General features: G+C 36.4%; 1 protein-coding gene across 1 annotated transcript in view; it reads left to right on the top strand.

The window, feature by feature from the left end:
* Window positions 1-25,247, top strand: part of LOC145999145 (uncharacterized) — a 155,721-nt gene that overhangs the window by 121,699 nt on the left and 8,775 nt on the right. Inside the window, exon 4 of the mRNA XM_083136077.1 lies at window positions 13,294-13,435. Coding sequence (XP_082992203.1) covers window positions 13,294-13,435 — 142 coding nt within the window. The remainder of the gene's footprint in view (window positions 1-13,293; window positions 13,436-25,247) is intronic.

The raw sequence follows: 25,247 nt of genomic DNA on the forward strand, positions 1-25,247 counted from the left end.
GTAGAATAATAAGCCAAAATGTGGTTGTGTTTGTTTTTACAAAAAATATGTAATTTGCATTTTTGGAGGAAAATTGTTATAACTCGGGCACTATGGTAGCAATCTACTTCGGATAAGTTTTGTTTTTCAGCTAAAACATCATAGCATGCAACCGTGTACAATTAAAATCGCCGAACGGAGGAAGTGGGGTTTGGGGGCATGACCATCGAATTTCAATGGAAAAAAACAAAAATCTGGAGTTTGCCCCTCTTCTCTCTCGCTATTTTCGGAAGAAGGCGTGAACTTTAGTATTCTTTTCAAAGAATGGACATTTCTCAAAAGAATGAAACATGTTTCATGTTCTTGGGTGCCATACAAGTAGAATAATTAGCCAAAATGTGATTATTTTTCTTACGAAAAATATGTAACTTGCATTTTTGGAGGAAAATTGTTATAACTCTGGCACTATGGGAGCAATCTACTTCAGATAAGTTTTGTTTTTCAGATAGAACATCACAGCATACAACCGTGTACAATTCAGACCTGACCGAGGAAGGGGGTTTGGGGGAGCCCGACCCCAAATTTCAATGAAAAAATCATAAAATTTTAAGTTTGCCCCCTCTTCTCCCGCTATTTTTGGGATAAGGTGCAAACCTTAGTATTCTCTTCAAAGAATGGACGTTCCCAAAGAGAGTGAAACATGTTTCATGGTCTTGGGTGCCATAACACTGTTTTTTTACTAAAAATAGGTAATTTGCATATTGCTCAGAAAATTGTTATAACTATGGCACTATGGGAGCAATCTACTTCGGATAAGTTTTGTTTTTCAGCTAAAACATCATTGCATGCAACCGTGTACAACTCAAAACTCCGAACTAAGGAAGGGTGGTTTGGGGGGCGCGACCCCCGAATTTCAATGAAAAACTATAAAAATCTGGAATTTTCCCCCCACCCTCTTCTCCCGCTATTTGGGACGAAGGCGTGAAGTTTAGTGTTCTTTTCAAAGAATGGACATTTCTCAAGAGAATGAAACATGTTTCATGTTCTTGGGTATCATACAAGTTGAATAATAAGCCAAAATGTGATTATTATTTTTTTTTATGAAAAATAGGTAATTTGGATTTTTGGAGGAAAATTGTTATAACTCAGGCACTATGGGAGCAATCTACTTTGGATAAGTTTTGTTTTACAGATAAAACATCAGAGCATGCAACGGCGTACAATTCAGAATGCCGAACGGAGGAAGGGAGGTTTGAGGGCGCGACCACCAAATTTCAATGAAGAAATCATAAAAGTTTGCCCCCTCTTCTCCCGCTATTTTAGGGAGAAGGTGCAAACCTTAGTATTCTCTTCAAAGAATGGATGTTTCCAAAGAGATTGTGCACTCTTTGTTATTCCAGCAATAATAATAAATCTAATTAATTAAATAAATATACTAATAGAATCATAATTTCCAAATAAAATTAATTAAAACATATAATTAGGTAAACAAGTAAAACTAAACTAAATTTTTATGTTCCTGGGTGCCATACAAATTGAATAATGAACCAAAATGTGAAACTCTGTTCGGAAATGTGGCATGGATATGTTGCGGAGAGGGGGGAGGTTGGTCATCAATATGAATTTCCCAGGCTTGCTCAAGACTGTGTCAGAGTTTCCACCCAAACATAAGAGTATGAACGTCCAAAAACCACATTCATTTCGTAATCAGCATCATTATACCATATGATATCATCGGGCCAGTACAATCTTACTCTGATTATACCATATGGTATCATCGGGGGAGTAAAGGTTAAGCCTCTAAATATTACATGGAAATTGCATTGAATTATCATTTTTTCTTGTCCATATGGGAGTAGTAAGGGAACTTGTCAACAGATGGAGGGGATAAGAGTGGGTGGTGCCGTCTGATAGTTGTTGGACATCGTAGTAAGGCATTTTGTTGGGCAAACTGAAGGAACATGAAAACAAATAGGTTCCATTGATACATACGATTTTTGTTGAATATCGCCACCTGACAAAGTATCTCACTACAACATGCGACAGAAATTGCATGGATTTCAACATCCAACAAAAATCACATGCATAAACAAGAAGAGCTTTAGACTGCATATATGCTGCTGTAATTTTATTACTCTTCTGGTTCACTTCACCTTATTTAATGTAGCAGTGCTTATGAAGGTCTTCTTTCATCATCCTGACATATTACTGGTTTCGCACAAGTTAACATACGTTTACAATGACATTACACTATTCTTAGATACTGAGAAGAATCCAACCAAATGGGATATATATTGAATACTATCACGAAAAAGTGAAACATAAATCTGCATTGGTGAACGTTACAAAAATTGGCAAGAGCATGCTCCTAACGTCAAATTTACTGTAACACTAGTAGGGGAGGTGGGGGGAAATTGGATCACTTTTTTTAAAAAAAAACTCTATTTATTAAATATCAGTGCCTTTATTACAATTGAAATTATATGCATAAAAACAAGCAAACCTTCAGCTACTAGACAAATGTATAAATTACTTTCATTTCTTATTATTTGCTGAGATATTGTAACTTTAATGCACGTGGTGCACTAATCCGATTTACCTCACCTCTGCGGGGTAAATCGGATCGGTGGTGGGGTAAATCAAATCACAGATTTTGATAAACAAATACCACAAATAAACTGCTTATTACCAAAGGCATTTACCCAGCATTCTTGGAACCACCCTTTGCAAGCCTGGTATCCAATCACCAGCCTGGTGACTTTTTTGTCGTAGTAGGAAAGACTGCAGAATCCACACCTCCACGCTTCGATCTTCTCACTTCTCGATGCGAGTTTTCCAGCTTGCTTAACCTGTCTCTTATCCTTCTCATTCTTCCTCTTATCCCCATGGTTGACGTAAGGATAATTTTCACCTGATGTCAGACGAAGTGAAGGAATAGATTTTCGTGCACTTTTCTTCTGAAAGTTCGAAACATTTTCTCATGTCATACCATTCATTCTTGCACGAGAAAGACCTTCGGCTTTCCGAATAGAAAGTTCCGGGTGTCTTTTCATAAATCCCTGAAACCAATCAATGCCGGCCATTTCTGATTCCTCGTTGAAATTGTTTTGAATCCCTCGCTCAGTCACGTACTTATAAGCATACTCACGTACGCTCCTCGGTGTCAGGTCCCCTTTTTGGACAGTTAGACTAGACGCACAACTAGAGCTGCTTCAATGTCTGGAGGTATCACTGGTTGACGTCCAACATTATGCATTGGAACATTTTCAGGCGCTGAAGTTCTTCTTTGAAGGGTTGTAAATGGGACACCAAACACATTTGAGGCTTTCCGTATTGAATATTGTCCTTCTCTAACAGCAGTGACAGCTTCTTCCATAGCTACAACTGACCAGGAAGTATAAGGACCATGAGCAGTTTTTCGAATGTAGTTACGAGGCATCTGAAACAAAACAAAATGTTGCTATAGCCTCCATTAAAGCATACGTACACATGTGTTGTGCTACAAATTAGGCTGTGGATGATCATAGATAGACAGACTGATTTATTAAAATATAAATATAGCCTACTGGATCCCTCCAGTTATTTCAAAACAATCAAACAGAAAGGAGAATTTGAATGATCCAATTTACCCTGAAATGCACCTTATTAAAAACCTATTTTTTGTTGGCACTGATTTCTGTGTTTGATTTCTGATGAGGCATGCATAATTCAATGAAATATTACAATTGAAAATAAAATTTACTTAACAAGCAATGAATAGAAGCTTATTCCACGACAATGAAAACTTACATCGGCTGCTCTTTTGTCCACACAAAAATGCACAACTTGAAACAATGTAGTCTGGAACTCTTCTGGCGCCAAACAAACAATAGGTTCTGGCAGTTCTCGTTTCTTCTGAGATGTGGCAGCACAATGCACACTGCAATGACGCAAAAACTTCATTTCTTGTGCCTGCAAACCTGAGTTCTTCTCAGCCGATCCGATTTCCCCAATGATCCGATTTCCCCCTACCTACCCTATTGCATTGAAATTAACACCACTCTTTGTCCTGTCTGTTTAAACTCGTGAGAGATGGTCATTAATCTCTCACAGGGTAAGGTTAATGTCTAATATTATGAAACAAAATACTAATAATAAATACGTAAATATTTTAATATCATATTTACTCGATTCATTCAATCATAAAAGCAAATCACTTTCTTCAAGAATTGACATTTCTCTGCCAGCCCTGCTAAATTTTCACTTTCCATCTACTGATTTATATGAGGCGTGGCAAGAAAGTAATATCCAATTAGTAGGGACATTGATTTTTCGCAAATGCCAAAACCGTGAAAAATGGTAATTGCTGCAAAGTTATGTTTAGGAATGTGCAGTGATGTCTGGACACATTTTTCGCCCATTCGAAATATCGAAATAATGCAAATTTGGCATAAAATGCGAATTTAAGGAAATGTCGTAAAACAACAAAAAGTTCCATGAAATCGAACATTCTTGTATTTTCTAGGCATGTTTGTGTACATAGAACATGCAAGTTTTCCAACATTTTACTCAAGAGTAAATTATAGAGTTATACAAACATGGAATAATTCTGACTGCCACATTAAATCATGTATTTCCCACGATTTTTTCAACTTCTATCAAAACCATTTGCATCACAGAGCAAAGTGGCAGGGTTCTAACAGGACATCGAGTGCATATCTATTGTCACATGGGAGCCACATCTTCGTATTTGTCACACGAGATATGTCGAGTGAGTAATAATGGAGCTCAGTCGTTAGGGCATCTGACTACTATGCGAGAGACCCGGGGTCTATCCCTGCAGGGGAGAACCAGAATGTTTTCCACCAATTCAAACAGCTCCGGCGCCCACCCAGCATCATATGAAGCTGGTACCTTGAGGAAACTTTGAGGGATAAAGGTAGCCAGGAGCGTGGTGCTGATCACATCACCCCTACATTCAGCCGAGATGAAGAAAGTGTGGGGCTCTAACTCCACACCCCTATACACCTTCATGGAAAAGTGCAGGGGAGCACTTTACTTTTACTTCCTCAAAAATCTGTTCCAACATATCAAACTGTCACGAAAATACGTAGACCATGTGACTTACAATTTAAAATAATAGTTTAAAAGCACAATGAAGTATTAAGTTTCGGTATATTTGGCAGATAAATGTTCTAAAACAAAAACGCGAATTTTGGGAAACTTAACACTAACAAGTCAAAAAAAGATAATGCCAATTTTTGGTGCGATAATATATCAGTATCTGTCACGTGAGATTGATTGATTTTAATTTTTTGGTGCGTCGCCACTTATGGTCATTATGCACCCTTCAGTATATACGGTGAAAATTCCATTATCTAAAATAATTACCTTAAAATTAATAAAAGGGGTATGGAAAATAACTTTCCCAAAATAACTTTCAAGATATCAAACTCTCACGAAGAGGCGTACATGTGACTTACAATTTGAAACAGTAGTTTCAAAACATCATGAAGGTATAATTTCAGATATTTGCCAGAAAATGCTCTAAAATGAAAATGTGAATTTTGGGAAAAATAACACCGTATAGTAAAAAATAAGAAAATAACCCAATTTGAAAAAAAAAATAATAAAATATTAAGGTCCCTACCGATTAGGCATAAATAAAACAAGCATATCAGTTGTAATTTATTGCATTAGTAACAGTGAGTCCTAACTTAATTTTCGGCATAATCACCACCGTTGTTCTGGCATTTGTCATAGCATGTCACTAAATTTTGTATGCCCATGGTATATGTGTCTGACAAACAAAGACTGGAACTATCTCTACAGCAGTGTAGCTGTCAAATCCTTGCCCTGCCAGAAACCTCTTCAGTTAAACCAGGAGATGAAAGTCGGTACATTCAAGGGCAGGGCCGTACAGGGAGTGGTCCAAGATCTCTCACCTGAAGTGATTCAAAGGGCTTGTGTTGTGCTGTATGGGGTTGTGCACCTTCGATTGGCTTCCGTGAATTGTCTGCACCATCGTCTGACCATACTATCATTCACGACGTCCGGTCTGCACACCTCACACAATTGCTGATGTATGAGAGCTGCAATCTTTAACCTAGAACTGTCCTAAAATGGCTGCATTGCAACTGTACCAGATTACAGCTACATGCCACTTCTTCCTGCCTGCATGTGTGTGTGTCCCTCTCCGACCACTAGTGCTGCGTATAGGCACCATGGGAGCTTTTTTCAGGATGCCCCTCGTATATGAACTTTCAAAAGCTTTTATTATTAGTGTGTTCCTGTTTTAATGTGTGGTTAGCTAAATCAGGTACCTATACAATGCAATTCTATAAATTCCTTGTGCTAAATTTCTAATTCCTACATACCCTTTTCGTCAGCATTAATGGTATAACTGCATGTTGTCAATTTCAAAGTACTTCACTTGGATATACTGTACTGAAACAGAAATCCCATTGATAATGTAAGGAAATATGACACTTTATTTTGTTCGATTCATTTGTTTCACTTATATGCAAGAGTTATGTTGTTTGCTTTACAGAGAAGAGAAAAGTAGCTTTATGCATTGAAAAATGAGTCCACACGCATGGTTCTTGCAAGCAGAGGGTTCCAAACCTCAGTGGAAATATCAATATATAATACCGAGAATGGATAAGGAGACTGATAAATTACAAATTGTATTTCTTAATCATTCACTCTTCACTCTTATCTCATTTAGTCGTAACTTTTAAAATAATCAAGTATTTTATTTTAAACTTACTGCGTATGACAAAATTCCATAATCCTTCCCTAGCTTGTGAATTGTAATAATTTTCCAAATTCACTATTTTGCAGTTTGAATTCAAATCATAGAGAATAGAGGAATTAAGTCAAATTCATAGAAGATAATATTGGTGCTTAACAAATCCATGCCTGGATCTGTATGAGTTTATTATTTCAATTTACAAAAACATCAATTTAGTTTAGTTTGTAATTGTCAGGGAAAAATGTAAATTTTGTCCTGGAAAAGTCAGGGAATTTCATTTTTGCTTGTTTGTAGCCAACCTGTACGTAACAATATTCATTGTGGTAAAACCTGCGACTCCCTATCAAACAGTTACCCAAAGTTGAGTGTCTTTTTCATCACAACAAATTAGTTTCTTTAAAGATTTTTCTACTTTCTGAGTAGGTAAAAGTAGTAATATACTCATTTTCTGTTAGGACTGTCCTTCTCCTCTCCAACAATACTTAAATCATCACAATACTCCACTTAGTTTCTGAGATATGAAATGTTATGTGTCACCTAGTGTGTTCGTTCGTCCACCTAATTTCCGAAAATCTTCAAATTTTCAAAAATTTGTACCTTTCAAAATACAGAGCATTCCCTGACATTCGCTACGAGACTCAGCGGCAAACAGCCTGGCGTCAGCGCTTGTCTTTCCTGGTGAACGGGTCCACGACAGTTGGTAGAGTCTGCTATTAAAAATACAGTTTTCATATTGTGTACTAACTTTGACTACAGAAGGTCTTGAAAGTGATGTCCCTCTGCTGCAACACATTCCTGGCATCTCGGAAGGAAATTGGCATTTACATGTGCAAGTAATGTGTAATTCTCCCGATTTCTCGTACAATACTCTCTTTTAACTCACGGATGGTGTGCGGATTGTCTTTGTATACTTTATTTTTTAGATTTCCCCATTTTTCTTTCCACTTTTATTCATAACTGACCCTGTTACTCTAAACATTTTTACGAGGTTTAATATAGTGGTCCTATGTGGAACGGGAACACCAGGAAATTTCGTTGCAAAACATCGTCGCACTTCTCCACAATTTCTCTTTACGAAGTAACACTCCACAACATCCTTTGTTGTAATGTAAACATTTGTGGTGCCACATTAAGCCACAATCTTCAACACACGGACACGACACAACACAACTTCCGAGGGAGGATTATACTGGCGTCAGTCTGCAACGTGAACAGGAAGGGAAAGAGAGCGAAGGTAGGGAGAGCGAAGAAAACAGACTGTAGCGTGCGACTGTCGTGGACCCATTCACCGGGAAAGACGAGCACCGCCAAGTCTTGTAGCAAATGTCAGGGAATGCTCTGTATTTGTTGGACAAGTCTAATATTACATATTTGTCATATTGGATCAAGTATCTATTGGTAAAAAAAATGAAGCAAATCCATTACTATGAGCAACCTGCTCTATGTGATTTATCGTGGATTGACCCAAACTTGTTTATAATACACGGTGTGGCAGAGGAAATGCATGTTTCTCAAATGACAATAACTAAGTATATTTTCAAGTTAAAAAAAATTAATGACACACAAATAAAGCTAGTAAAATGCAGTTTATGTTGACAATTTCTGAATTACCTCCGAAAGATAATGTCAGTCAAGTGACGCCCTTCCTTCTGTATGCACTCTCGCAACCTCTTTTCGAAATTCTGCATTGCTCTTTCCAACATCTCTTCCTCCACATTAGCAATTTCCAAGCTAATGGAATCTTTCAGTTCCTGTATGTAGCGGGGTTTGTTTATGTAGATCTTTGATTTGAGATAGCCCCACAAAAAAATAGTCTCATACTTACAAGTCAGGTGAGCGAGGTGGCAAATGGATATCACTAAAACGGGAACATGTCGATCCACCAGCATTTACGCTCTCGCTGTGTGGGCTGTGACACCATCTTGTTGGAACCAGATTTGCTGCATGTTGACTCTTCGTCTGCGTAGTTCTGGAAGCAGGAAACTGTTCAGCATGCCAACATAGCACACTGAATTCACTGTAACAGAGGTATAGTTGTCTTCAAAAAAAAAATAAGGACCGACGATCCTATATTTGGCAACACCGCAACTCACTTTTGCTTTGGGCTGTGGAGAGGTCTTTGGTGTAACTCTTGTAAGTTCTCCGACAGTTTTGTTTATTCACAGTCCCATATAACTGGAAATGTGCTCCGTCACTCATCATTAAGACCGTATGGCCACCAAGAATGTCAAGCATTGTCTCACAAAAGTTTCTTCACTGTTCGAAATCCCATTGATGCAGCTCTTGCACTATAATTATCTTGTAAGGATGAAACTTTAATTCCTTGTGTAGGATGCGATGTACAGACCGATCTGACACCCGCAGAGCTAAAGCAGAATGCCTCAGGCTTCTGAGAACTGCCATTCTCACCCACTCAACATTTTCAGTGGTACGCACAGTTGCGTGAAGAAGGTGGCTTCCTTTTCATGACACCCTGTTGTTCTAAACGCTTCAACCCATCTCAGTATTGTGTTAAGATCAGGGATGGTTCCATGGTGCTCCACATTAAACTGTATACAGAAATGGCACTGAACTTTAATTGCGGACTTTGTTTCAATAAAAGTTTCAAAGACGAACACTCGATGCTCCAAGGTCCAAGGCACCATGGCTACTGAAACTGCCCAATCTAAGCTCTCTAACTAACAAGCGGTGTGAACCCTTCTTGCTGAGTACTAGCTGATTTAAAAACATCCATTTCCTTTGCCAGGAACTGAAAGATTCCATTCGCTTGGGAATCGCTAATGTGGAGGAAGAAATGTTGAGAAGAGCAATGCAGAATTTCAAGAAGAGGTTGCGAGAGTGCTTACAGATGGAAGAGCGTCACTTGACGGATGTTATTTTTCGGAGATAATTCAGGAATTGTCAACATACACTGCATTGTATTAGCTTTATTTGTGTGTCATTATATTTTCTTTAACTTGAAAATCTCCTGAGTTATTGTCATTTGAAAAAATGCGTTTCCTCTGCCGCACCCTGTAGTTGTATGTTTAGACTCCATTCATTACATGGTGCAGGCTTTTAACGGAATCCAACTTGTGCTATGCCTTTTCAGAGCTAAGGCACGCAGCAAGTAAGGAAGCTTCAACACCATAAGCTCCCGCCTGCATAGAGGGACCATTGTAGCTAGGAATTTTATTGCCCTAAACTGAACATACCTTCTGCCAACCATCAGGCAGTTTGATATCTCACATGTATACATATCCTGCAATGTTTATTATGTAGAAAATCATTTAACACAGCAGATAACATGACACTAATATGCTAAAACTTATGTTCATAACACAAAAAGGTGCTTCTTTTAGGAGATGGAACTCAGCTTGATTCCTTTCTCTACTGATGTACTGAGTAAAAGGACTCTGAATAATTTAACATATAACTGAAATATTTTGTGATAATATTCTCAGATGTATTCTGTCCTTACAAAGAAAATTGGAAATGCAAAAAAGTGTGTAGCTTTGCATATAATTCATGTTGTTAGAGAATCAATTTATGAAACTATTTTTTTTGTCATGTATTAATATTTGTCAAATTTTCATAACATGAAATATATTTATGCACCCAAATTTACCTAAGTTTGAAATAGCTGGTATAAAAGTTCTTATCTCTTGTTTCAAATAGTGCCAATATTTATAGTTTACTCTAATGTACAGTAATATTAGACTTATTGTGTCACAAGTGCTCAAAGTAGGTAGTGGATAAATCAGTTATTTTGTGATTGCAACATACAATTTTTGGTATTGATTATGTTAATGAAGTGAAGTCAGGTGATATTACAAAGGATGAATGTCATGGTAATGTCTTGTAGGTATTTTAAATGACATCTATATATATTGGCTATATCTATATATATTGGCTATATTGATTTAAATAACCAAGCCAAAATTGGAACTTACTCATGGATGCATAGAGTTTATTTTTTCTCAACAGATTGTAAATGAAAATTTATTGTACCAACAGTGGAGATTCTTCTCCAGTGAAACCAATTTGTCTTCAAGACACTGTTTTATGTTTTTCTCTGTATTCAAATTGGTATCAAATATACGTATGTGGATTTGTCCCATTGCAAGAGTTTTTCTATTTCAAATTACTTATTCATTGTCCTTTGATGAATGTCTGTAGCACAATTAATCCTAATGCAAATATTTATGCAATTTATACAAAATTGATTCACTTTTTGAAGTACTACTTGAACAAGTGAAACCAAGCAGTGGCAGATGATGCAGCAACATCAACGGCCCTAGCAGGCATCAGCAAGAACTCACAGACCGGAAGCCCACCAGATGAGCAAGTACAAGTACCGATTTGGAAAGTGACAGCTGTCATCAAATTAACCCAGCACTACTCATGGGCAACTCTGTTATGCCGTTACTCATGGGTGAATGTAGCACTCACCCCAAGTATTTTTCTATTTCAGCCAATCAATGAGTTCTGGATGTGACAATCTCACATTCAATTTTTTTCGTTTTTTTAAACAATGACATTAATGTTGTCCATATCATAATTATAGTATTCAGAATGATAACATTGTTACTGTCCTGAAGAGTGAGCTCTGTGATTAATATTGTTTGGGGGCAATTCATTAATAACGAGAGTTCCAGGTGTGACTAACACAGCGATAAAAAATTGACCCAGCAACATACAACTTTAAAATTCTGTGAATTTTTACAACTTTTTATCCATCATATTATTTTGGTAAGATGTAGATTGAAATATTTCATCTCATGTGTTTATTACAGTGTAACCGTTTTTTATTTTTACTGTTATTAATTATTATACATGTTCTGGTTGTGACCAATGTGAATACCTCGTCTGTTAACCCCATTTAATACCATAAAACTTTCCTAATACTTTAACTCAACAGTGTCAAAGAGGAAAAGGACCTCCCCAACTCCTAAATTGCAGTAGTAACCAACTTTATTTCTGAAAATTATTTGAAAGTTTATTGAGCATTGCTTGTATACAGTACAGTCTATATGTAAAAAGACAACCTTTACCATTTTTTGAATTACTCTTTGCTGTTAATCTGTATACTTAAACCATTCCAGGAGAAGTTACTGTTAAATTAGTAACTCTGTGTCATGCAACGTGGCCGTGGGGTTAAGACAAACTTTTGGCATGAGGTAGGGAAGCAGTCTGGTTTGATTCTACAACAATTGGTGTCAGCGTAACAATTTTTTTCCTCCTGAGATTTTGGACAATTTATGAGACCGGTGGCCACCCACCATTTTGAGTAATTTTAGGAGCTAAGAATGAATAGCATAACCCGATCATGGGAGCACAGCAATGAATGAGGGTTCGTCATGGTGACCAAACTTCACCCCTTAACTAGTCGGATGATCAGTCACCTCTTCTTCTAGGCCTCCCCGATGGCGCAGTGGTATCGTCGTCGCCTCGTAATCAAGGGGTTCCAGGTTCGATACCCGGTGGAGGCACATAGTGGTTCAGATTCCACTTTAAACTGTAAGTCCAGTCCCAATTAGCCTTACTGTGCAAAAAGTAGACTTAAAACACCAACTCAAACTCACCTCTTCTGAGGCATGTGGGAGTGAGGCTGGCAGTCAGTTGGTAGACCCTGACTGTCAAGGGCTGTTGTACTACAGGGGTGGGGAAGTAGTTCCTCAGAAATACAATATTTATAAGGAAATCTGCTTGGAAGTACACAAAACTCTAACACTTGCATTCCAATGAATGAGAAGAAATAATATTTTTTATCTCTTGCAGAAATCTCCCATTCCTCTTGACCAGCAATGTATTTTATACAAGATTTTCCAAATGGTTCCAGGCATATAACTTTTATCAATTTTTTGGAAGATTCCTGAGCGACAAATACAAATGTATTTCTTCTTCCTGTTAGTTTTGCCACTGAGCAATCCCATGATCATGCTTTCAAGAGCTCTTCATCTGGTTCAGTACCTGGGAACTTGAGATCAAACTCTGCAACATCCGACTTTCCCTCAGAATCAGAAAGAAAATCATCTGCAACATGTAAATCTGAGACATGAGTTTTTTATGACTTGCTACTTTCTGCATTTAATTCATGTCATACTTGATAATCTATGCAGGCTTTCACACCTTTAATTTCTCTTTCTAATGAAGGTGATATAAGCCATTACACCACTTCAGTGACATATGGTACCGTAGTATGCCAAATTAATGCTTACAGTATGGTAAAGAAGTCAATTTTCATGTAAGCATGGGTTACTTTCACATTTCATTCACGTTGGTCCAGAACAAAAAAATTTCTCCTCAAGTTTGAAGCACCTTAATATCCTCTACACTGAAGATTTTGTATATCATGAAATAAATGGAATTTCGAATGTATGTGATCACTATTACAAACATCGTTATAGTGTTTGCTCAAGTTAGGTCAAGAAAGGCTTCGGTTCTAAAAATGTTAGTATTGAACTAATAACATATTTACATTCTTACAAGTATTGGTCAATGAACAGTCTATTCTACTCACCTTCCTTTGTCAATGATGTGCAAGTATCAATCATTATTTTAGAAGATGATCTACATTTTATTTTATTTTATTTTTTCAGGTACCTGAACAACAGCTATATGGAAGCACAGGTCCAAGATGTCCCAAAATCTCTTACATATTTGCCAGAATCTGCAGGAAAATTAAGTGAAGATCAGCCAAAAGATAATAAGGAATGTCTCAGTGAAGAAAGAATGTTAAAGGTTGAAGCTTCACAACAATCCTCTAAAACCAAGGAAGATATAAATGAGGGCAAGGGTTATGACAGGAGAGAGCACAATATCATTTCCTTCAGCACCAAAAGTTTATCCCACAAAGGACAATTGATTACCGATGCAAGGGTTTATACAAAGGAGAAACGTTTCCATTGTCCAATTTGCAACAAAGTTTTTGTCCATGAATCATCTCTTAAGGTGCACATGAGAGTTCACACCAAAGGGAGTACTTTTAATTGTTCACTTTGCAGCAAATATTTTGCCCGTAAAGATCACCATAATGAACACATGAGAGTACACACAAAAGAGAAGCCTTTCCATTGTTCAATTTGTAACAAATGTTTTTCTCATAAAGATACCTTGAAGTCACACATGCAATTACACACAGAAGAGAAACCTTTCCATTGTTCAATTTGCAACAAGGATTTTGCCAGTAACTTTTGCCTTAAGAGACATACGAGAGTACACACAGGAGAGAAGAAACCTTTTAATTGTTCAATTTGCAACAAGGATTTTGTCAGTAAATATTACCTTAAGAAACATACGAGAGTACACACAAAAGAGAAACCTTTTAATTGTTCACTTTGCAACAAAGGTTTTGCCAGTAAAGATTACCTTAAACGCCATTTTGGGGTACACACATATGAGAAACCTTTTAATTGTTCAATTTGCAACAAAGGTTTGTCCAGTAAAGATTACCTTAAAATCCATATGAGAGTACACACAAAAGAGAAACCTTTCAATTGTTCAATTTGCAACAAATATTTTGCCAGTAAAGATTACCTTAAGAAACATATGAGAGTTCACACCAAAGAGAATACTTTTAATTGTTAAATTTGCAACAAAGATTTTGCGCATGAACCATATCTTAATGTTCACATGAGAGTTCACACCAAAGACAAACCTTTCAGTTGTTCAATTTGCAGCAAAGATTTTGCACAGAAAGGTAATCTCAGTGTACACATGAGGACACACACAAAACAGAAACCTTTCAGTTGTTCAATTTGCAACAAAAAATTTTCCCACATGAAATCACTTGCTGGATATTTGAAGAGGGCGCACGCCAAATAGAAACTCTTAATGTTATGTGCACATTGGAATAGTGATTTTAAGCAGTCTATGCTTCCAAATCTTATTGCTTCGAAATCTGTTCAATCTGTGCACATCTTGCTTGGTATAGTATTCCTGTGTCAGTATTATAGAAATTGTTGTTGATGTCTACAACTCGGGTACAATTGTTTTTTTAATTGAGAAGGATGTCACCCTTTCTTTAATATGGCACTTAACAAGTGGGTCATTCCACGTGAAATGAACCAATTGAAAGACAAGAAGTTGCTTCATATCATGGACATTGATCTTCATTTTTTTTAATGATAGATACTTGGTCCAATATGACAAATATGTAATATTAGACTTTTTCTACAAATGTTTTGACAGTTACAATTTTTTTAAAATTTGAAGATTTGTTTGGCTGGACGAAGGTGACACAAAACATGTCATATCTCAGAAACTATGTGGAGTATTGTGCTGATTTAGGTATCGTTGGAGAGGAGAAGGACAGTCCTAACAGAAAATGACTATATTAGTACTCTTACATACTCAGAAAATAGAAAAATGCTTAAAGAAAGCAATATGTTGTGATGAAAAAATGCTCCACTTTGGGTAATTGTGTGAGAGAGTCCCATTTTTTATCACAATGAAAATTCTTACACAGCATAATCAATACATGTCAAACATAATACAGTCAACTCTCGATTCAACGACCTTTCACAGTTCCTGGGAAAAGGGTCGTTATTTCAAAGGGGTCGTTATTGGAATTTACACCAATTTTCAGCTTAAAGGGAGCTCAAACGGACACAAAGATGCCTAGGAGATGGTAACACCATTTATCCTGGTAGTTATACAACCTGTTATGCACAGGATGCATGTTGTGAGAAGGAAAATAGAATGATAAAGTTTTCACAAGGAGAATTTAAAATAATGTTACTTTGTTTCAATTGTGCACAGTCGTTGCTTTTCCAGGAAATTCTTACAATTCTAGTTCATGAGAAACCCGTTTGCACTGAGACCAATGGAATGGAAAACAATCTGTTGCTTATTGCAACCAAAACTGGAAGAATCTTGATACCAGTCAGACTGGCGCCAGCAAAAGTCTGGAGATAATCGGGCAGAATGAATGTTGGATTTTATATGGGTCTACTTGAGCATTGTCTGTTACAAGATTAACTGGTAAGATTAGATCTCTCGGGAGAAACAAAACAACCTCTCTAGGTACCAGACAAAAAAAAAAAATAAAGTCAGGGCTGTAATTTTCGTTCTGGTTTGGCTGTGTAAAATACATCGTAAAAAAAAGTCACTTTGCTTCAACCAACTTCATTCACCCTCCTTCCCCATTCCAGGGAGCAGTCCAAACTCCTTCCTTGACTTGCATTGTAATCCAGCATGAAAAAGGAAACTCCAACTTGCGATCTGTTTTCACCCAATGCTTATTCTAGGACACGTCATTAAACAGCGTGGTAGTCGATAATCATTCTGGTTTGGAATTGAAATTCACTTTAAACTGTATATTTAGTCCCGATTAGCCCATCAGCATAAAATGAACTGAAAACAAGCTTTGTGAAACTGCGCATTTTCACATATCAAAATGGTAGATCGTTACTTACTCTCACCTTAATCGACGATTTAATGTTGGATTAGGAGTATTCTCGATGTCAAACACCCACCCCTCTTAAGATTTTCCCCATGAATAATGTCTTTCTAATCTCTCAGCTATCATTCCTACATTGACCACTCTTTTTTTTTTTTTTCTCCACATGAATGGTTCTGAAGAAAAGCGGATGCAAATTAAATTTACAGATTTGCTTATCAGAAGGCATAGAACATGAAGTTATTTTAACTCTTGTTTTCCTTTCTGGAGATCGAATTTCATTATCGTCAAATCAAAACAGCTTTGCGAGATTCAAATCAATAACTTTTTCCTTCGCGCTGGATGAGTCATCGCTGTTATCGGCAAGCAAGAGGTTTGCAGATGCTAGACAAAACACTGGCGCCAGCTGCATCCTAAAAACAAGGAGACCAGCTGGAAGTTCGAGCAACAGGTGGCAGAAGAAAAAAATCCCAGCATTTTAAAGATAACGCAACTGTCGAAGATGGAACAGCAGTGTAAAAAAGAAAGAAATGACCCTTGCTTTACGTTTTACCATGCAACAGACAATAATATGGGCAATATTTCCTATGCAGACAACAACATTAAAAATAATAATAATAATAAATAAATAAATAAAAACTGAATTCTGCAATTATCAACATTGCCGTGCACACCAGTGGTGGAGAATGAGCTGGGGAAAAGGGGGAGGGTCACTTTTTTTTTACTTATTCTATGGTTTTTGCTCGCTTTCAAGAATATATCCAGAACTGGTTGCCCCATTTTAGACGTCAAGAGGGGTGGATCCTTTTTCAACCTCGCCTGTAATCAGCCCGCATCAGCAAGAAAATCGTGGCTGAAACAATCTGCACCCCCCCCCCCCCACGTTTGCTGACAGGAAAAGAGGGAGAAGTCGGTCAGCCAACGGAACACTTATGAAACGTATGAAGTGGGAAACGGGAGTTATGATCCATGTAAGATCGAAGTAAACTTTTGTGGAAACCTGGATGACAACGCATTAAGCGGGTTGACCATATTTAGTTCACCTATGTGGTTTTGATTATATCTAACAGTTTCGCTTTTTTATGAAGTGTTGCAGGGAACAAAGAACACATTTTGAATGAAAGCGGTTACCGGAAGTTGTCGGCTACAAGGCCGAGAGTTGCTCTCTCACGGGAACCTGCTGAACTCTAGGTCAGAGCTGGATAGATGGGCCAGACTTCCAGGCGCCAAGCATCTGTATTTTTGAACATTCCTGCGATCTTATCTCTCAAGGTGGTGTATTTATCGATGAAAGAGCTTGACCTGCCATACACATTGGCAAAGACTGCAAGTCCGGCAGTCATTTCGGGCTGCTCCCACTCTCCCCTGTGAGTTTTCAGCAGCTCTTAGGACAAGGAAACAAGTCAAATCGATTTAAAGTAACATCCAAGCACATTCGATCTTCTCTTCTCGCGTATCCAAGAGCAAGCGTGACAAAACAAGCCTGGTGCGTTGGGTAGCGGCAGTCGGGTGCGGGGTAACATTGGTGCACTTGAGGGAGGGGAGGGCAGAGGTCAAGTGCTATTGGATATCACTCAAGCATGGTGTGGTGGTGTCTATTTTTAGTTCAGACCCAATTGTGAGTGGTAGAGCGCTCGTACAGGGAATGAGTGGAGGAAAAAACAACACATTTTTCGGCCGATTTCCTTCAATTTTTCAACTTTTTTTTTCCTAATTTTTCTAAATTTTTCACCGTTCCCGGGAAAAGGGTCGTTACTTCGAGAGGGTCGTTATACCCGGGGTCGTAGAATCGAGAGTTGACTGTATTAGAATATCAGAAAGGTAATATTTTTCATAGTAAAATAAAAATGAAGGCTTCACTGTTGGGTGTATGAAACATTTTTCAGCTGGCATATAGATATATTTTTGACAAATGACCCTAAAAGACTCACAAGTTACCACTAATTTGAGTACACATAATATTGTTAGAAATGTTGAATAAGTGGGAGAAGCATTATTATGATGTTCATCTACTTTTAGTTCACAAAAATTGTACTAAGACCAGAGTTTTCATCCAGAATGCATATGGGTTAGTCCATACCAAATGTTCTAGCACTGGTTGCTTGACCACTTTTAAAATTTTCAATATTTTTGTTGTTCTAACACCTATGCAGGGGAAATTCAAAGCAGGCATTATTTTTTCAAAAACTTGACTTTGTTTAAAAATGGTTATTTCTTGTTTCATGACTTTGGGAATTTTTGGTCTTTGCAGACTTGCAATAATTATGATATCTCGGCTAAGAAAAATGATATAAAGCTATTGTAAAGAATATTGTTTTCAGTACATTTCAACCTTTATTTGATGTTCTGTGCCATTTCTCAAAATCTCTAATGAAAATGGCAGAAATTTAAGGCCAAAATTGATATTCAATTTTGAACAAAAATCAAAGTTATATAATATCAGAGCTATATATTTTTTTTAGACAAAACACACATAAACAAAAGGTTTGGAAGATTTTTTTTAGCTCTGCTACTGATTTCTTCTTTTTAGTTAAACTCTTTGAAAATACTAGATTTTCATTTTTTTTTTTTAATTCAGCACCTAAGGTGGGTACACCAGTAAATGACCAGTTAAAAACATTTTACCACAACTTTATTTCCAAGTCAAAGATCAGACAAAGTGAATGCAAGCAAATTGCATGAATAAGTTTGGCATAATGTTTGGTTTCCTTTAATACTATCTTAAAGTAAATACATATCATTATGAAAGAAATAGGTAAAGATTGGCAAAGCACTATTGAATGACCAGCAAAATTCAGTGAATCATCACAAACATTTTTAATAATAATGTTTCCTGAACAGAGAAATTTGAAAAGGTTAGAGACTGTTTTTTTTTATATATATACTTTAGCATTTCAGGTATTGTATAGTAAACACCATAAGACCTTTCATACAGGATATTTGTAGAACTTCAATACACACCTGTCTCAATGACTGTACCAAATTTGATCAGCTCTGTTTGACCATTTTCATTTGTCAGCTACACTGTTATGCAAAACTTTTATTTCAGATTCACTCTTCAATGTATTATGAATCACACTATTTCTGGAAAATATTCACCATCATATCACACTGTAGCGTAATCACCAAGATTGTGCATAATGCAATTTTCACTGCTTTCATTCTTGTTTTGCACAACAGATAACAACAACTCATGTAAATCTCCTTCAGATTCTGATGCCAAGGACATCTAATCTGAATCTTTTGGTCTCACTATATTTATTTATTTATTTATTTATTGAACTCAACAGGTACATACCTAATTACAGAGCCCATATGAAGGATTCATAGTCATTACAATTACATATATTTCTGTAATATAGAGATAGAAATTATATATATATATATATATATATATATACTTTATCACACAATTTAAATATGAACTTATGTGTTTAAGCTTAGGTCATTGTGTTAATAGTGGCTTTACTGAAGTCCCTTAGGTTCATAGAAAAGATGTCAATGGTGTTATTCTTGATTAGCAAGCTATTGTAACTGGTGCACATTCTCCACAACGGAGATTTCTTTTTAATTTCGGATCTAGCCTTCTTTATAAGAAAAACTTCATTCTTTAGTCTAGTTTTCGACGACGGGATTCGAAAATTAATCTGACAGAGTAGATGTTCAGCATCTGTTTCATGATTTAATAATTTCCACAAGAATACTATTTCATGTAACCTTCTTCTGTGACACAGCTTCGTAAACCGACATTCATATATTAGGTTGTCGTAGTGTTCAAATGTGGGGTAAACTTTCTGAAATTTGTATTTTAAAAATCTAAGAAATCTCGATTGGACTCTTTCAATTGCTACACTGTACTTTGCTGTGTCTGTATTCCATATAACAGATGCATATTCGAGTTTGGGTCTTACATATGAATAATACAAAACTTTTAGTGTCTCTATACTCTTGATATCCCTCCCCATTCTAAGAATGAACCCAAGGTTCTTGAATGCTTCACTAATTATTTGTTCTACGTGTTTATTAAAAGTAAGATTTGAATAAAAAATAACCCCTAAATCCTTGACTGTAAAATTTCTTGCTAGAGTATTGTTGTATATTTGATACTGAAATTCAACTGGGTTTTTCTTTCGAGTATATATTACATAATGACATTTACTGATATTTAGTGTTAAATCATTGATTTTTGTCCACATTTCTAACTTTGTAACATCACTTTGAAGTTGCACACTGTCATCATGTTTGCTTATTTTCCTGTAAAATTTCAGGTCATCTGCAAACAGCAATTTGTGTGAGTTTTCAAATGAATCTGGCAAATCATTAATAAGTAATGTGAAAAGAAGTGGCTCAAGGTTAGACCCCTGAGGTACTCCTGAGGTGACTCTTATCTCGTCGGATGTGTGGCCTTTATATGTTATGTACTGCTTGCGGTTCTGCAAATAGGAAGCGAACAGTTGACGCAGTGGTTCAGAAATATTGAAGCATGCTAATTTACTTAATAGAATATCGTGGTTAACCAAGTCGAACGCTTTGCAAAAGTCGGTATATATTACGTCAACCTGACCTCCTTCGTCCAATATTGAACTAATAAAATTGGTAATATTGGAGAGATTGGTCAACACTGATCTACTTGGTACAAAGCCATGCTGAAACGATGATATTACAGGTTTTACATGGGTAAATATGTAACGGTGCATGATTTTTTCGAAAATTTTTGCTGGGGCTGATAATATACCTATTGGTCGGTAGTTTTGTACGTCATTAGTATTATTGCTTTTGGGAAGTGGACAAATTGCTGTGGCTTTCCATTTTTCAGGAAATTTGTGTTTTGCAAGAATTAAATTGAAAATGAGATATAACGGGTATTTCAATATATTACTGCAACCTTTGACGACATAGGGTGGTATCTTGTCCGGTCCGGCTGATTTCTTAGGTTTTAAGTTTTTGATTGCTTTTTCTACGTCTTCAATTCCTATCTCTGTAATATTAAGATTATCCAAAGTTTTATGTTGTTTATGGTTAGGCAATACTTTCATGTCATATCTAGGGGGATCTTTTTTTATACACCGACTGAAAATGCTGTGCAAAAGCTTCGACTACTGATAGTCGGTCTGACAACACTTTATCTTTGAACAGTACAGGATCTTTGTTACTTTTCCTGCGTTTATTTGTAACAAACGACCATAACTGGGTGCTATCTTTTGCAATATTTATCTCCGAATTGGCAACATAACTGTTGTATGCATCAATAATTTCTTTCCTCACTATTGTTCAAAATTCGCTAAATTTATTGTAGTGGTATCGAAAGTCTCCCGCCTGTTTTTTCCACTTCTTGTGGTGATAATGTTTCCTATTCATATTTTTAATAATGCTGCTCGTAAACCAACACGGGTACTGTCTTTTGCGGCTTTTCTTTAAGGGGATACATTCATCGAATATTTTATATATAATTTCATAAAACATGTCTGTAGCTTGATCAACGTCATTCTTTGTTTTCAATACATCCCAGTTCGTGTTAAGCAGCTTATGATAGATGGATGGAAAATTGGCTTTATTAAAGTTGTACTGTAGCTTTTGACAAGTTTTGTCGCGGGTTTCTTTGACATAATTAATATCTACTAGCAGCGAGGGATGGTGTGTGTCTTCAGGAACTAGTGGCTGTGTGTTTCGTGTTACTGTTATTCCCTGCCCATTTATCAAAAACAAATCGAGTGTTTTCCCATTGCTATTTTTAATGTCGTTCAAGCTTTTTAGTTGATATACATTAATAAAGTTGTTTAAATCGAAATACGTTGTACTGATGAACTAGTTAGATTGTAATTGCTACCAGTTATATCTGTCAGATTAAAGTCCCCACCTATCAGGAGTTTAGTGTCACCAGGTTGACAGTGCTTTTCTATGAACCTAAAGAATAAAGTGTATGTGTCTTTGTTACTACCAGATGCTATGTACGCAACGCAAATATATACAGTTCCTAAACCATTTAACCATAGTTTAATCAAAATGCAGTCTATATTCGGATGTAAACATGGCGAATCTATTAATGCACTCTTGACGTTTGATTTCACTGCAATGATTACACCACCACCCATTGTTTTACCAGACACTTTTTTGCTTCAGTCCCCCCTATATACAACATATCTTTCATCTATTCTCGTGGGAATCTGCTAACCAACTTTCAGTTATCATTATTGCACTAAAGTTATTACAAAGGACATTCGTGTAAAATTCTCTTGTTTTGGTTCGGAGATCCCTAACATTTTGGTAACATAATTGAAACAACGAAGTGTCAAGTTCTTCTGAAATACATTTGGAGTTGCCTGTACTTACTTGCCCGTTATTTTTGGTGAGATCTCTTTTGTCACCGGGTTTGCTGACCTTCTATCTTCTTCCGATGTGATAGCTTTCGATTTCTTCTTAACATCCACTTTCACTTGTTGCTGTTTTCTCCCTCGTTGTTTTAGTTCATGTTATTCTTTCCATTTCTTGGATGTTATTGCAAATGGTATTCTTTCAGATCGTCTTTTGTTTGCTGTCATGTTTTTGTCATTTAGGGCAATGCAAGTGAGTAGCCAACTCTTCTTCCTCTGGAGTTTTTGGTTGTTGGCACTCAACCAGAGGAGATGATTATTTCCTCTTATTGTCAGTGACCAAGAACTGGCCTGCATTAGATGTACAAGGTTATATTAATTTTTGGAGGCTGAGGTGTTGATGTTCATATCAGTGTTGAAATTTCAGCTTGACTTCTTTGAAGTTCACTTCCTTCATGTAGCAATGAGCAGGACATATCAGTATTTCCTTCCTCATCAAAATGAAAAGCATATGTTTGATTTCCAGAAGCTTTCTCTTTGATTTTTTTTTTTCCAAAGATCAAAGAGAGGTAGTTGGTTATATGTCAGTGTTGCAGATGATTGGAAGGCATTAACAATTTCATCTGGATCTTCCTTTCTTTACTGGCTGCAGTGGTCATTTACTAGAAATGATGTCAAATTCGTATCTAGTGCATGACCTTTCCCCCCTGCTTTCTTGCAATTAAATGCACAACAGAGAATGTGTGATTTTTGAATAGCCTTTATTCTGATTTCATCATGTAACCATTACATAAGCACAAATTTCACACATCTTGAAATGTTTCTTGTACACATGATTACAATGTAGTAATCCTTACCTTATTAGCAATATCAGATTCTTTGTCTCGTCTGCTGAACTCAAATAAGTGTGCTCTTGAACTCCGTAACTTGTGACTGGACAAACCAATCACAACCTACATAAGATAATATAGATTGTAGATGAATGCAAGCCCATTTCTTATTTGCTCAGTTTGTTCCAAGCCTTATTTTGCTTTGTAGTGTTTGGGAATGGTCATTTACTGGTGCATTCACCCATATCTTTGCTGGGGAACTGAAAAGAAATTATATTCACAGTGTAAAGTGTACTCTGAGAAGTACCTGTAAAAAAAATGAGATTCATATTCCGTGGATAACTGAAGTTTGGGCTAAATGGTTAAATTTACGTTATTGGTTACAAATTGCCTTTAATGAACTATCATGCAATGAAAATAATTGTATTTATTAATTACATCATGCAAATGGCATAATAAGTTTGTTAGTAGCTATAATGAATGAAAACATGTAAGGCAGAGGTTTGTCAGAACAGGTTAAGACATGCAAGCTTAATACCATTAGCACTTTTCCCCCTCCCTCTTGTACTAGCTAGCATCCTTTCTCTCACACAGTTTTTTTTACATTAGGAAAGTCTCATTTAAAGAAAAACTAATTTTGTTTGTTTTTGCATAGATTTTCTTACAAAAGAATTCCATTAATTTTTAATGCAAGCAATTCTTAAATTGAAGAGAGAATCCCTTTCTTTCACAACTAGAATTACCACCCAGATGTAGGTGTATTGCTTACTTTCCAGGCTGCATAACATTGACATTTTGAATGGTGACTGAAATGTAGTGGCATGCTAAATAATTGCATTTGGGATTCAGGTAATGACAGTAAGGGGGTTATTTATTCTCTTGACATTAATGAATTAAATGTAGTTTGTATTTTCTTGGGATAGATGTTTGTTTACACAATCACAAAGATATCTTGTGAAACGTCATTTGTTGCTAGTCCTGTCAAAATTGTTAATTTGGAAATTCACTGCATTTGGACCAAATCAGATCAATCAAGGGTTCAAGACTGGCTACTGGAGTAGTTGCAGCTTTCCACTAGATCTTGTATGTCCGATCCTGTTCAGACAAAATTCTGCCTTACACATATTTTTACTCATAATAGTTATTAAGGGACTTACTATGCCATTTGCATTATGTAATTATTAAATACTAAAATTATAATTACATTATAGTTTATTAAAAGGTAAATATTTCTCTGTAACTAATAACATAAATTTAAAAGATTTTGATGAATTTCCCCATTGTAATTTTGTTATTCATGGACTATCAGTCTCAATTTTTTAAGGGTACTTCACAGAGGACACTTTACACTGTAAATATAATTTTTTTTAACCCCCATGAGAGAGACAGGGGCTGAATTTAAAAAAAAGAAAAAGAAAAAGAAAAACAAACATATTCAAAGAGCTTTAACTAGAAGAAAATCCCAGTAGCAGAGCTCAAATAATTTCTACCAAAACTTTGGGTGCATATGTTTTATCAAAAAAATATATAGCTCTCATATTATATTACTTCCCTACTTTAAAATATCTTACACTTTGATTTTTGTTGAAAATTAAATATCAATTTTGGCCTTAAATTTCAGCCAATTTCATTAGAGATTTTGAAAAATGGCACAGAACATAAAATAAAGGTTGAAATGTACTGAAGACAGTATTTAAATACGGAGAAACTAGTACTCACTTTTATCCGCAAAGCTGTTTTTTCTTCTTTTTCGATTAATTTCAGTGGCCACTGCCACCATCCTCGTTGGAACTTGCTGCACTGTTGCTTGACGTGCGTCTTTTGTTCGTAGTTCTCTGGCTGCCACTAGGTGTACCGTTAGTCTTGGTGTGTCGTCTACTATTTCCAGGCGATAACTGCTGCAGTAGGCGAATCCAAGTGTGGTGCGCTTGCCCGCTATCGATGTTAAGTTCGTGCGGGAAGTGCATTATCGCCTGGAAATAGCAGACGACACACCAAGACTCACGGTACAC

The sequence above is a fragment of the Lepisma saccharinum genome, chromosome 15 (genome assembly GCF_977018435.1).
Source record: "Lepisma saccharinum chromosome 15, izLepSacc3.1, whole genome shotgun sequence".
Classification (NCBI taxonomy): domain Eukaryota; kingdom Metazoa; phylum Arthropoda; class Insecta; order Zygentoma; family Lepismatidae; genus Lepisma; species Lepisma saccharinum.